The sequence below is a fragment of the Lactuca sativa genome, chromosome 5 (genome assembly GCF_002870075.4).
Source record: "Lactuca sativa cultivar Salinas chromosome 5, Lsat_Salinas_v11, whole genome shotgun sequence".
Taxonomy (NCBI): Eukaryota; Viridiplantae; Streptophyta; class Magnoliopsida; order Asterales; family Asteraceae; genus Lactuca; species Lactuca sativa.
Window position 1 is genome coordinate 331,290,506 of NC_056627.2, and position 13,113 is coordinate 331,303,618.

At 33.5% G+C, this 13,113-nt stretch overlaps 2 protein-coding genes and 1 pseudogene across 2 annotated transcripts; all 3 read left to right on the forward strand.

Moving 5' to 3' along the window:
• Window positions 1-333: 333 nt before the first annotated feature.
• Window positions 334-1,300, forward strand: LOC111887609 (kirola). The gene is made up of 2 exons (XM_023883776.3): window positions 334-580; window positions 723-1,300. Exons 1-2 carry the CDS (start codon window positions 394-396, stop codon window positions 992-994), a joined length of 459 nt encoding a protein of 152 aa, XP_023739544.1. The 5' UTR covers window positions 334-393; the 3' UTR covers window positions 995-1,300.
• Window positions 1,301-2,836: 1,536 nt separating this feature from the next.
• On the forward strand, window positions 2,837-4,051 carry LOC111887606 (kirola-like; annotated as a pseudogene).
• Window positions 4,052-6,681: 2,630 nt separating this feature from the next.
• Window positions 6,682-7,639, forward strand: LOC111887587 (kirola). Its single transcript, XM_023883760.3, has 2 exons — window positions 6,682-6,950; window positions 7,093-7,639. Exons 1-2 carry the CDS (start codon window positions 6,764-6,766, stop codon window positions 7,362-7,364), a joined length of 459 nt encoding a protein of 152 aa, XP_023739528.1. The 5' UTR covers window positions 6,682-6,763; the 3' UTR covers window positions 7,365-7,639.
• The last annotated feature ends 5,474 nt before the right edge of the window (window positions 7,640-13,113 follow it).

Consider the following 13,113-nt stretch of genomic DNA (forward strand, 5'->3'; position numbering starts at 1 on the left):
AACTAAACATTTAATGAAATATTAAATGCAAAGTAAGGACAAAACTGTCATTTTATTATATAAAGTTAATAATAATTAATGTTTTTGTTAATCCGTGTGTTTTTTGTCCGTAGACAATAATATTGAGAGGGAGGTAGTATCATTTACGCAATTGATTATCAATCAACAGGGACGTGAGTATTTAATGAGATGTTTCTTTTCCGTATTAAATTCTAAATAATTAGAAGTTGCAAAATATACTAAAATTCTACATGTGAGCCAGGACCCGGTGGCCAAAATTTTGTATATAAGGCCAAGTGTGATCGGCCATATTTTACATAAAAACTCCTCAACTATCTCTTCTATATAGGTGGTTGAATTGAAGGGTTGTGGCATTAAATACATAGGAGATCGATGGCTCTATCTGGAAAGTTAATTGGTTATGTAGAGATCAGTAAGAAGGGAGATGTATTCCACGATCTCTTCAGGCACATCCCCCATGAGATAGTTGCGATAGCCCCTAATAAGGTTCATGACTGTGAACTGCATGATGGTGAAAGGGGAGCCGTTGGATCTATCATCTCTTGGCACTACACTCATGGTATTTCATACACCAAATCCAAGTTCTGGTTATTTCATTGAAATTGATAGTACATGAATCATTAATTCAAATCAAAACTATATATGACATACTGACTAACGATAATTTATTTTGCATTGATCTGTGCTTGAAAAATATTAAGAGGGAAAAAGAAAAATTTGTAAACAGATAATTGAAGCAGTGAATGAGGAAAACCACATGGCTGTGTTTAAGGTAATCGGAGGAGATTTAGTGGAGGAGCTTTACAAGAGCTTTACAATCATATTGCATGTTGAACAAAAGGGTGATGGACAGGTGGCTACTTGGACCTTTGAGTTTGAGAAGCCTAATGTGAGTGTACCATATCCAACTTCTATGATGGACTACCTTTGTGATCTGGTCAAGGATTTGGATGCCCATGGCAGCACTAATTAAGTAGTTCTGCAACTTCTACTTCTACTTCGACATTAATTAATAAAAGAAGGAAATTAATGGAGGGAGGTTTTCTTTTTAGTCTCTGAATGCATGTACGTGTGTTTCTTAATTTGAATTTGAATGAAAGAATAAATTATATACGTATGTTTAAGTAGATGGTGAATAAGGAGAGAAACATGCCCGACGGTGGAGTATTATATACAAGAATCTCTTTGAAGTAATGTGATATTGTGATGTATTTATGTATCAGTATTCCGTTTCCCAATCATTTGTGTTGTGAGAAACTGTCTTTGGATTTCCAGTTAAAACAAATTATTCATAATTTGTCTATATATGATCAATCTAGACAAATAATATAGAGAAAACAGCAATAATAAATTAACATACTAAAATAGCCTTAAGCTCATAAGAAACCAGAAAGTTGCAATATAAAAATGCAGGACTACAAAAACTAAACATTATGCAACATGCATGAGACATTACTCAAACAAATTAATATATATCATTATTTAACTAGGCACTAAAAAAAATAGTAAACATTATGCAATATGGCACATAACTAAAATAAATTAATATATATCGTTATTTAATTAGACCAAGTCTATGTTAATAACACGTAAAACACATGTTTATGCAACTAATCGGTGTCTCATCGGAAATATTATCTTCCTCGTCTATATTTACGATATCACTTCTCAATTCCATCTTGTTTTGCTGCTTGACAAACATAAATTCTACATGTTTTGTATCTTTATGATTTAAAATTATTTCGTAAGATTATATTTAATTGATGTTATGAAAAACCCCGTCTATATTCCAAAGGTAGAATCCTCATGTAGCATACCACCACCAGGAATATATATGGATGAGCTTAATTAATCCAAACAATATATCAATCGGTTTATCAACTGAAAAATATTGATACACATGTTTGATTAAACTGATTTATATTTAGAAAGAAATTGAAAAATAATGAGAGTTTCAAATGCATCTGGTAAAAGAAAAAATGTCTTTTTTATAGTATACTATCATTTCAATTTAGTTTAACCATTTAATGTTATTTTTAAACTAAAAAGTTAAGCCTTTTATACAAATTATTAAAATGTGTGATTTTAAAATGACAATGGTTTAATAATTATTAGAAAGAAAATTAAAAAATCATGAGAGTTTAAAATTTATGTGATGAAAGAAAAATTCTATCTTTTATAGTTGTGGTAAAAGAAAAAAGGGATAATGACTTGAAAGGGATAATGACAAAAGTCGAAAGTTCGTTACCCTTTCAAGTCATTATACCAAGAAAAAAAAAAGGAAATTTACAAAAAAATCTCTATGTTTCGGTTATATTGACAAAAAAGTTAATCTTCTTGCAATTTAACCATTAAATCCGATAAAGGTCTAGAGCATATTCCTTTATGTCAAGAATTTATTTAAGGTTATAGATAATAAATTACTATGCAAATTACAACCTTAAAAACAAGAAAAAGTGGTTACGTTTTTGTGTTACACGTTTACAAAGTGTTGTCTTAAAAATATTAAGTAAGTTTATCAAACTATTAATGCTATGTAAAGTAACCAAAAATTTGTATTTAGGGGGTGTTTGGATAGGAAAAAAAGAGGTGCTTATTGCTTATTCCCACAATAAGCTAATTTGAGTGTTTGGATAAAATTCAGCTTATTAGGCTAAATAAGCTAATTTTAATAAGCATCCCTCCCCATGCTTATTGCTTATTGCTTATTCCCACCACAAATAAGCTATAAGCAATAAGCTAAAAATCTAATCCAAACACCTCCTTAAAGCCAACGTTGTTGGTAACATTTTCCACAAACTCTTCAACTCTCTCTTGTAAACAAGTGGCTTAGGGTTGTGTCATTAATTTGAGAGATGGCTCTATGTGGAAAGTTAATTGGTCATGTTGAGGTCAGTAAGAAGGGGGATATCTGCAACCTCATTAGGTACAACCCGAATGAGATAGCTGTGATATCCCCTGATAAGGTTCATGGTTGTGATCTGTGATAGGGGGATCGTTGGATCTGTCATCTCTTGGCACTACACTCATGGTATGTAACAGGGCAAACCCTAATTATGTTCTTTATCCATTTGTACATGTTTAATGAATTTTTGTAGAATCTGGTGTCTTTATGGTTTGAAAATTGGATAGAAAATTATAACTAGTTGTCTAGTTCAAAACTATAATATATATATCACTACTAGAAGGGACCCTAATTTTTTATCGACAAAATAGATCGTCGATAATCACGGAATGAATACCTAGTACTCAAGTAGTGGTCGACAGACTAGTGACAGAAACAGAAACCCTAACTTTGGCGATGGATCAAAGACGGAAATCCATAGGAATAAAAATTTTAAACTTGTTCAACCACTTTCCTTCAATAAATAAGTTAAACGTGGTCAAAATACTTATCCGTCGATCGATAAAACAGTCCGCTGGTAATTCGTCGGTACTTTTCTTTCCAATCATTGGTAAAACCGCAAAATTGTTAGTTATGGATTTCCGTCTGAAACCGCACATGACTTTTTTTTTCTTGTAGTAGTAATATTGACTGACATATTACTTGGCATCTTTGCATGATAAAAGAGGGAAAGAAGAAAATTTCAAAACAGATAATCGAAGCAGCCAATGATGAAAACCACATAATTGTGTTCAAGGTAATCGGAGGAGATCTAGTGGATGAGTTATACAAGACCTTTACAATCACACTAAATGTTGACAAAAAAGGTGATAAAGAGGTGGCCACTTGGACGTTTGAGTTTGAGAAGCCTGACACAAGTGTACCATATCCAACTTCCCTGATGGACTACCTTTGTGATCTGGTCAAGGACTTGGATACCTATAACAACACTAAGTAGTGATGTAACTTCGACTTAAAGAAGAAAACGGAAGGAAGTTTGGTGTCAGTCGATATGAATGTGTTTTTCTCCGATTGAAATAATAAACCACGTCGCTTGTGAGTAAGGAGTAAGAAATGGATGGTGCTACTGGCGTAAACATGAATCAGTAATGTAATATATGATGTATATATGTATAATTATTCTTGTTTCCAAATGATTTGTGTTGTTTGAAACTGTCTTTAGATTTCCAAAACAAATAATTCATTATTGTCTTGTGTGGTAAGTCAACTATGCAGCTTTAGGTATATTTAGGTAATTTATTTTAACAAATTATAGGATTGGTTTGTGTGGTTTGTCACATAAGCTAATCCTTCTATTTTTCTGGATTTATTTTCTATGTGTGGTCATCAAAACCTAGAATCAAGAAACACAGATCTTGAAGAAACCATTCACCACCATTCTATATCACTTGATTTGAATAAAAAAAATCCTAACCTAAAAATAGATCCAAATAGAAAATGAAGATCAAAATCAAAAGGGGTAGAGTAGAATCGATAGCGGCGGATTTCAGTGGCGGTTATGCGGGGGGAGGTGATCAGTGGTGGTTCGGTATGTAGGCGTCCGACAATAAAATCTCTTTCCTAGATCGTAGATTCTATCAACGATAATGGATAATATCCCTTATTTTTATATTGATTCTATTCTTTATTATCCTGTTGTATTCTTTTTTTTTTTTTTTTTTTATCTTCTCATTATTTGTATATATATTCCTGTAATCTTTTGTAAAATATATGAAAAGAATTGGGGTCATACGTCTTATATCGTATCAGCCAAATAAAAGATCCTTCTTCTAAAACAAAAATCCTAACCATGCCTCTTTTTTTTCCACTGGTTTTTCTGTCCATGTTCTCGATCTACATGGCAACTGAACATGATCTCCTTATGAATACTCTTCTTCATATGCTTACTATTAAGCTCTCCTCCTCCAATTATCTAGTATGGAGAAATTAGATTTATCTTCTTCTTTCTCATCAAAAAACTTTTAAGCCACATAGATTGAGATTAAGGAGAAGAATGGAAGGGTGGGTGAAGTAATTTGGTGGATGGAGAGTAAGGAAAAGAATGTAAGGGTAGGCAAAGTAATTTGGTGGATGAAGAGTAAGGAGAAGAATGGAAGGGTAGGCGAAGTAGTGACCGTTACTTTGGAGGAAGCCCTTATAGTGCAGGTTGAGAGTTCCATGTTTGTTAGATTTCAAAACAACAATTACACGAAACCTCACCTTCATCACTATCTCTACCACTCTTTGTACCTTATGTTTCTCTGCCCCCATCTCTATCTCTTCAAGAAAATCACCAAATTCCATTAACCACCATCTCCTTCGGCATCACCACTTTCTATTCAAGTTGCCACCTTATACCTTCTTTTTCTCTCATTTTCATATGCGAGAAATTCATAATCCAATATCAGGTAAACCCTTATATTTTGAACTCCTGAACCGAGTTGGAACTTTGTTCCATATTTAAAACTTTTTATTTGTGTTCTTCCTCTAAGCTGAAACTCTTTGTTTTGTTTGTTTGTTTGTTTTTCTATTTTACATCTAGATCAATGGGAATCAGAACAGCAAAGGTACTCTTGAACTATCTTTTACTAAATAAAACAATTCCATTTGCTTCCTAATTTTGTTTGAACAGAATGTGCCATTCTATACCCATCGATTTTAACCTAAAGTTCTTGAGTGTTCACTATCGACACATAGGAAGCTATTTAACCTTGACTTTCATCTGTAGCTGGTGATATATTTGATTTGTTTATGTTTTCTCTTATCAATTATATTACTTTTTGATGTTTGATTCACTTTTATATCTCTTCTCACCTCTACTACCCTCACAAGAGTTCAAAATTTTCAAGTATTGTGGTTGTGTCTATGTGTTTGATCGTGTATATATATATCTCTATACTAATAAAAGAGTAGTTTTTTTGCCATGTGTCAACATATTAGACATTTTAATTAATGTGTTGCCACTTGTTAATCTATTAGTTTTCCATTTTAAATTTATTAGATCTCCTCATTAATGTGATTCTATATTAAATTTTAAATTTTAAATTATTGTTTTCATTAATTCACAAATAAAAAATATCTAATATATATTAAAAATTAATTTTATATATTTATTTGAATCAATGATTATAATTTCACATAATTAATAAAAAATATCTCTTAAATTAATAATTTATTTAAAATAACTTATTAATAGTTTTGAGTTTTACTATATATATATATATATATATATATATAATAGTGAAATTGATTATGGTGTGGTGTGACTGTCGTGTATAAATAATGCTGATCGTGGTTTACTTTCAAAGAGTGGGTCGATAATACCTGCTGGACAATGTATTAAATACGTAGATAATAATGATTGTGGATTAGTCTTGAAGATTCGGACGAATAATGAATTGCCTGAAATTTTGGAGACAGCTGGAGGATGTCGATTCGAGAAGGTTGGACCAGAGATGCCGATTTATGAGAAACATGGTGCCAACGAACTTTTGACATTAATAAATCAGAATATGCAGCTTCATTTTTGGAAACAACTTGTAAAAGAACCCAAAAAAGTAGGAGGATATCATATTGAGAAAGAGAGAAATTCAATCATTGCTACACTATGTACATAGTTGCTTTGAATAATTTGATTTACGCAATTGATTATCAACCAACAGGGACGGACGTGAGTATTTAATGAAATGTCTGTTTTCCGTATTAAATGCGAGATAAGAACTTGCAAAAAATAATAGCCAAAATTTTGTATATAAGGCCATGTGTGATCGGCCATATTTTACATAAAAACTCCTCAACTATCTCTTCTATATAGGTGGTTGAATTGAAGGGTTGTGGCATTAAATACATAAGAGATCGATGGCTCTATCTGGAAAGTTAATTGGTTATGTAGAGATCAGTAAGAAGGGAGATGTATTCCACGATCTCTTCAGGCACAATCCCCATGAGATAGTTGCGATAGCCCCTATTAAGGTTCATGACTGTGAACTGCATGATGGTGAAAGGGGAGCCGTTGGATCTATCATCTCTTGGCACTACACTCATGGTATTTCATACACCAAATCCAAGTTCTGGTTATTTCATTGAAATTGATAGTACATGAATCATTAATTCAAATCAAAACTATATATGACATACTGACTAACGATAATTTATTTTGCATTGATCTCTGCTTGAAAAATATTAAGAGGGAAAAAGAAAAATTTGTAAACAGATAATTGAAGCAGTGAATGAGGAAAACCACATGGCTGTATTTAAGGTAATCGGAGGAGATTTAGTGGAGGAGCTTTACAAGAGCTTTACAATCATATTGCATGTTGAACAAAAGGGTGATGGACAGGTGGCTACTTGGACCTTTGAGTTTGAGAAGCCTAATGTGAGTGTACCATATCCAACTTCTATGATGGACTACCTTTGTGATCTGGTCAAGGATTTGGATGCCCATGGCAGCACTAATTAAGTAGTTCTGCAACTTCTACTTCTACTTCGACATTAATTAATAAAAGAAGGAAATTAATGGAGGGAGGTTTTCTTTTTAGTCTCTGAATGCATGTATGTGTGTTTCTTAATTTGAATTTGAATGAAAGAATAAATTACTACGTATGTTTACGTAGATTGTGAATAAGGAGAGAAACATGCCCGGCGGTGTGTAATTATATACAAGAATCTCTTTGAAGTAATGTGATATTATTTATGTATCAGTATTCTCGTTTTCCCAATAATTTGAGTTGTGAGAGACTGTCTTGGATTTCCAGTTAAAACAAATTATTCATTAATTTGTCTATATATGATCAATCTAAACAAATAATATAGAGCATACAGCAATAATAAATTAACATACTAAAATAGCCTTAAGCTCATAAGAAACCAGTAAGTTGCAATATAAAAATGCCGACTACAAAAGAAGACTAAACATTATGCAACACGCATGAGACATAACTCAAACAAATTAATATATATCATTATTAAATGAGACTTAGTCTCTGTTAATTAATAACACGTGAAACACATGTTTATGCAACTAACCGTTGTCTCATCGGAAATATTATCTTGCTCGTCTATATTTACGATGTCACTTCTCAATTCCATCTCTTCTATATTTACGATGTCACTTCTCAATTTCATCTTGTTTTGCTACTCGACAAACCTAAATTCTACATGTTTTGTATCTTTATGATTTAAAATTATTTCGTAAGATTATATTTAATTGATGTTATGAAAAGAGACTGTCTATATTCCAAAGGTAGAATCCTCATGTAGCATACCACCACTTGGAATATATGGATGAGCTTAATTAATCCAAACAATATATCAATCGGTTCATCAACTATTACGAATTGAAAGATTGAGATTGAATTCTCCTAATTGATTAACAAAATGAATCTGTACAGGTTCATATACAACGTGAAGATAACTTCTAACAACCTTAAGCTCCTAACTAACTAACAAACATAATATTTACAATTCAAATCCTGTAACTAATGTAAATTACAAATGTAACCTCTAGTATTCCCCCTCAAGATGGAGATGGAGAATATATATTCTTGAGACCCATCTTGCTTAAAAAAGGTTGTAACTTGGTACTTAGCAATGGTTTAGTGAATGTATTTGCTAATTGTAAAGCATATCGTATTGGTAACAATTTTATGGTTTTATCTTCTACTTTTTCTTGGACAAAATGACAATCCACTTCGATATGTTTGGTCCTTTCATGAAAAGTGGGATTATGTGCAATCTGAAGAGCAGCTTCATTGTCTCCAAATAGTAAAGTTTGATCCTTTGTATGAACATCAAAAGCTTTTAAAAGTTGTTGCATCCACACCAATTCAGCAGTAGTCATAGCCATAGCCCTGTATTCTGCCTCTACTGATGATCTTGAAACAGTTGATTGCTTTTTAGATTTCCAAGAAACTAATGAATCACCAAGAAAAAAAATACAAAAGCCAGTAACTGAACGATGAGAATCTGGACATTTTGCTCGGTCTGAATCACAAAACCCTTAGAGCTGTAATGTGGAGTTTCCTGAAAAAAAAAAAAAACCTTGGCCTGGTGAGTTCTTCAGATATCTAAGTAAATGACAAGCAACATTGTAATGATGAAATCGTGGATTAGACATGAATTGAGATAATTGTTGAACTGCAAAAGAGATGTCTGGTCTTGTGATGTCTAAATAGATTAATCTGCCAATCAATCTTCTATACTGTGAAGGATCATGAAAAACATCACCATGTTTTGCAGAAAGTAATGATATTGGTTCCATAGGGGTACTTTTGGGTTTAATTTGCAGCTAACAAACCAACATCCTCTATAACTTATAAAGTATAATTCCTTTGAGAGACAATAATACCCTCCTCAGAATGTGCAATTTCCAGACCCAAAAAATAACCTAGTTTTCCTAAGTCTTTCAATTTGAATTGTTTACTTAATTGAGACTTGAGAGAAGCAATTCCTTGTTGAGACGCACCTGTAATAATTATGTCATCTACATATACAAGTAGACAAACATAATCATCACCCTTGCCTTTATGAAATAATGAGTAATCTGTTTTGGATTGAATAAATCCAATGTTCAGCATAAAAGTAGAGAATTTTTCAAACCACTACCTTGAAGCTTGCTTAAGACCATAAATGGACTTATTGAGTTTACACACAAGCTTAGAATTAGAACTATGAGGTTACCCCTGAATATCAAGCCCAAGTGGAATATCCATAAACACTTCTTCATGTAAATCTCCGTTGAGAAAAGCATTGTTAACATCTAATTGCACCATATTTCATTTCCTTATTGCAGCAATGGCCAATAAAAGTTTGACTGTGACTAATTTTGCAACTGGGGAAAAAGTTTCAAAATAATCAATACCCTCCTTTTGATTGAATCCTTTGGCTACTAGTCTGGCCTTATACCTTTTAATAGCCCCATTGCTACCATGTTTGACTTTATACACCCATCTATAACCAACTGTGTGACATCCCCAATTTCACGGCTAGAAAAGACCGATTTGTTTATGCTTTATTTTTAAAAAAAAATCAAAGTAATCGTTTATAGAAAACGGTTACGGAATTTGTTCCCAAAAAAAGCGTGATAAGAATTTATCAAAGCATTTCTTTAAAGAAATGTATTTTCATTATATAACAAAATATCGGGATGTCATGTTCAATACAGACCAAAAGCATAAACATAATAAAATAGACCTTACAACAGTTAATCATAACTACTGGCCTATAATCCAAAATCTCTCGTTATATCAGCCAACTTATGCACTCGTGCCATAACCTGTAATGCAAAGAAAACTGAGAGGGTCAGGCTTGGGAGCCTGGTGAGCATATAGGGTTTTCAACCCACAATAATATAATTATTATATTCAATTATCAAACCATCAATCCAATTGCCAACCCCCATTATCTTCATTTATTTCTTAAAGATTTACCCTAAGAACCGATTACCCTTCTCCCATTCATTCCTAAGAATTGCCCTAAGGGATTGGCACAAAAATTTAGTACTGCCAAGGTTCTTAGATTACCTCTGGTGAACATGCAGTTCACAATAATTAGTGAACACCTAGTTCAAAAACACTCAGTGAACACACTCAGTTCAATAATACCTAATGAACACCTAGTTCAAAAACACCTAATGAACACTTAGTTCAAATCTCCTAGGTGAACACCTACTTCGAAACATCTAGTGAACGCTTAGTTCAAATATCCCTGGTGAACATATAGTTCGAAACATCTAGTGAACACTTAGTTCAAATATCCCTCGTGAACATTAAGTTCAAATATCTAATGAACACTTAGTTCAAATATCCCTGGTGAACACTAAGTTCAAATATCCCTGGTGAACCCAATCACCTATGGAACAAAGAGTACGAAAGCTCTTAGTTCAAACAATGATGATAATAATGTATATCTCGATCCTGCAAAACCACTATTACTATTAACGCATATATATCATATTCCTAAAAAATTCTATCCCATCCCGTCGATCCCCACATACTGACCCTATACAATGATCTTATGAGATCTAGCCTAAGGAATCGATATGAACCACACACTGACGAAGCTGCTTCGGAAATTCCCTGGCAGCAAATGAGGATCAATAAAGACATCAAATGAGGGGAATGGAATAAGTTTCACCACGAACCTTCGTTCGTAAAAGAAAGAACCACAAGACATTTTTAGTTAGGGGTAGTTATCTAGATAACAATGCCTAGGCGTGGTCCGACTATCATGAGGTATTATACCCCCAGACTCTACCTATCCTAACATCGAACTTTGCCTAGCAGTGGCCTAAATATCATGAGATATTTCACCCCCAGACGCACCCTATCCAGCAAAATAACACCAGACATACCTAGAAGTGGTCTATTACCGACACACTTTATTAGGCAGTCTACGAAGTTCCCTTAATTACTTCGTGAAAGAAAACGCTGACATATGAAGCTCGGTCAATCACTTCATAAAAGAAACGCCGACTCAAAATCTCTCTCAAAATAAAATTATGGGGAAATACTACTAGAGTACTCCTGTACGCTCTCATAACCGACACACAAAATTGTCAAAAAGACTTTATACATGATTGTACTTCTGACACATTATAGTAGTCTGGTATGCGAAAGACTCGTACCCGAGAACATAATAGTACCCTGGCACAAGCAGCACCCAAGACACAGAGCTTTGAAAAGGACTTCGTACATAAAATGTACTTCTGTACGTAGGACGTACTCCACCGATCATTAATCTCACAACACACGTACTCTTAATAAGAGGCTACCCAATGTCCAAACTTAATGGAACTAAACATCCCTATTTAAGTCTTAACCCATCACTAGGCAAGCCTACAATGCCTATAATTAATTTTTGACACCATCTCCGTTAGGAAACTCTAACTATGAGTATAATTAACACAAAGTTTTAAGTAATAATATCATATATATACACATCTTAACACATATGGGACCACAATTGGTTCGTACGTTGTATATCATCAATTATATATATAACATACGCTTTGAGCAATAGCAAATAACTCACACACACATATATATTTCATACTTTAATCAATACTCGTATTAAAATCATGTTCGTAAAAGGGACTATACACATGATACCTTATCGAATGAACACATAGTTCAAAAATACATAATCCGTACTCCCGGATCTAATATTTACCTTATTACCTAATCCATATTCCCGGATCTAAAACTAACCTCTTGATCTAATCCATACTCCTGGATCTATAACAAGTTTATCTCTTTACCCTTTTTATCTCGTACCAACAATCTCATCTACCCATGGTCTACCCTACATATTCGTAGATACAAAATACGTATACAGTTTAACTCTTAAAACCTATATAATTTATCCATTCCACAAATATCTCAAATAAACAACAATATATACACACATAAAACGTATTTCATAGCAAATACTTAATATTTATGTGTAAGAAGAAAGTAACTATACACTCACTTGTTAAGACGATGATCGGACAGCGCCTTGTCTCTTAAAATAATCTTTTGCGACGAAATCGGAATGTTTTCTCCAAAACCGGGCTTCACGCGGGCAGAGATTTGGCTCGGGAATTTTACTTCTCGGGATCTTCGGGGCTTCGGGACTCGATTCGGGTCTCGGGAATGATACCGGGGCTTCGGGGTATTTCTTGCACGCAAAACGAGGTAAAAACGCGAGAGAAGGAAAGAAAATGAGCAAAGAAACTCGGCAGCTTCAACTTCTTTTTATAGGGGCTGGAACCTTCGATTACGCTGGGCGTAATCCTCTAGTTACGCTGGGCGTAACCCGGATAAGGCCGCTGACTCCCCCCCTTCGGATAATATCGAAATTTATATTTAAATTTAATACATGAATTATTTAATAAACTTCAAAAATTCATATCTTCCTCATACGAACTCCGTTTTCGACGTTCTTTATATCCACGCGTAGGTGAGACCACGCTCTACAACTTTCGTTTAGACTCAGTCGACTAATTTTGAATTTATTTTTATTATTTATTTTTAGTAAGTCGGGACAGGAAAACTCTGTTATAAATTAATAACTTCTTCATCTGACGTCCGTTTTTGTCTGTCTTTTTATCGTTGCACTACTAATAACGAGATCTTCAATTTTCGTGTATATTGTTTTGGCTAAAAACCGCTCGATCTCAAATCGGGTATTCGGGCTGCTTACCGCTAAGCTTAAACTTCGGAAAATCA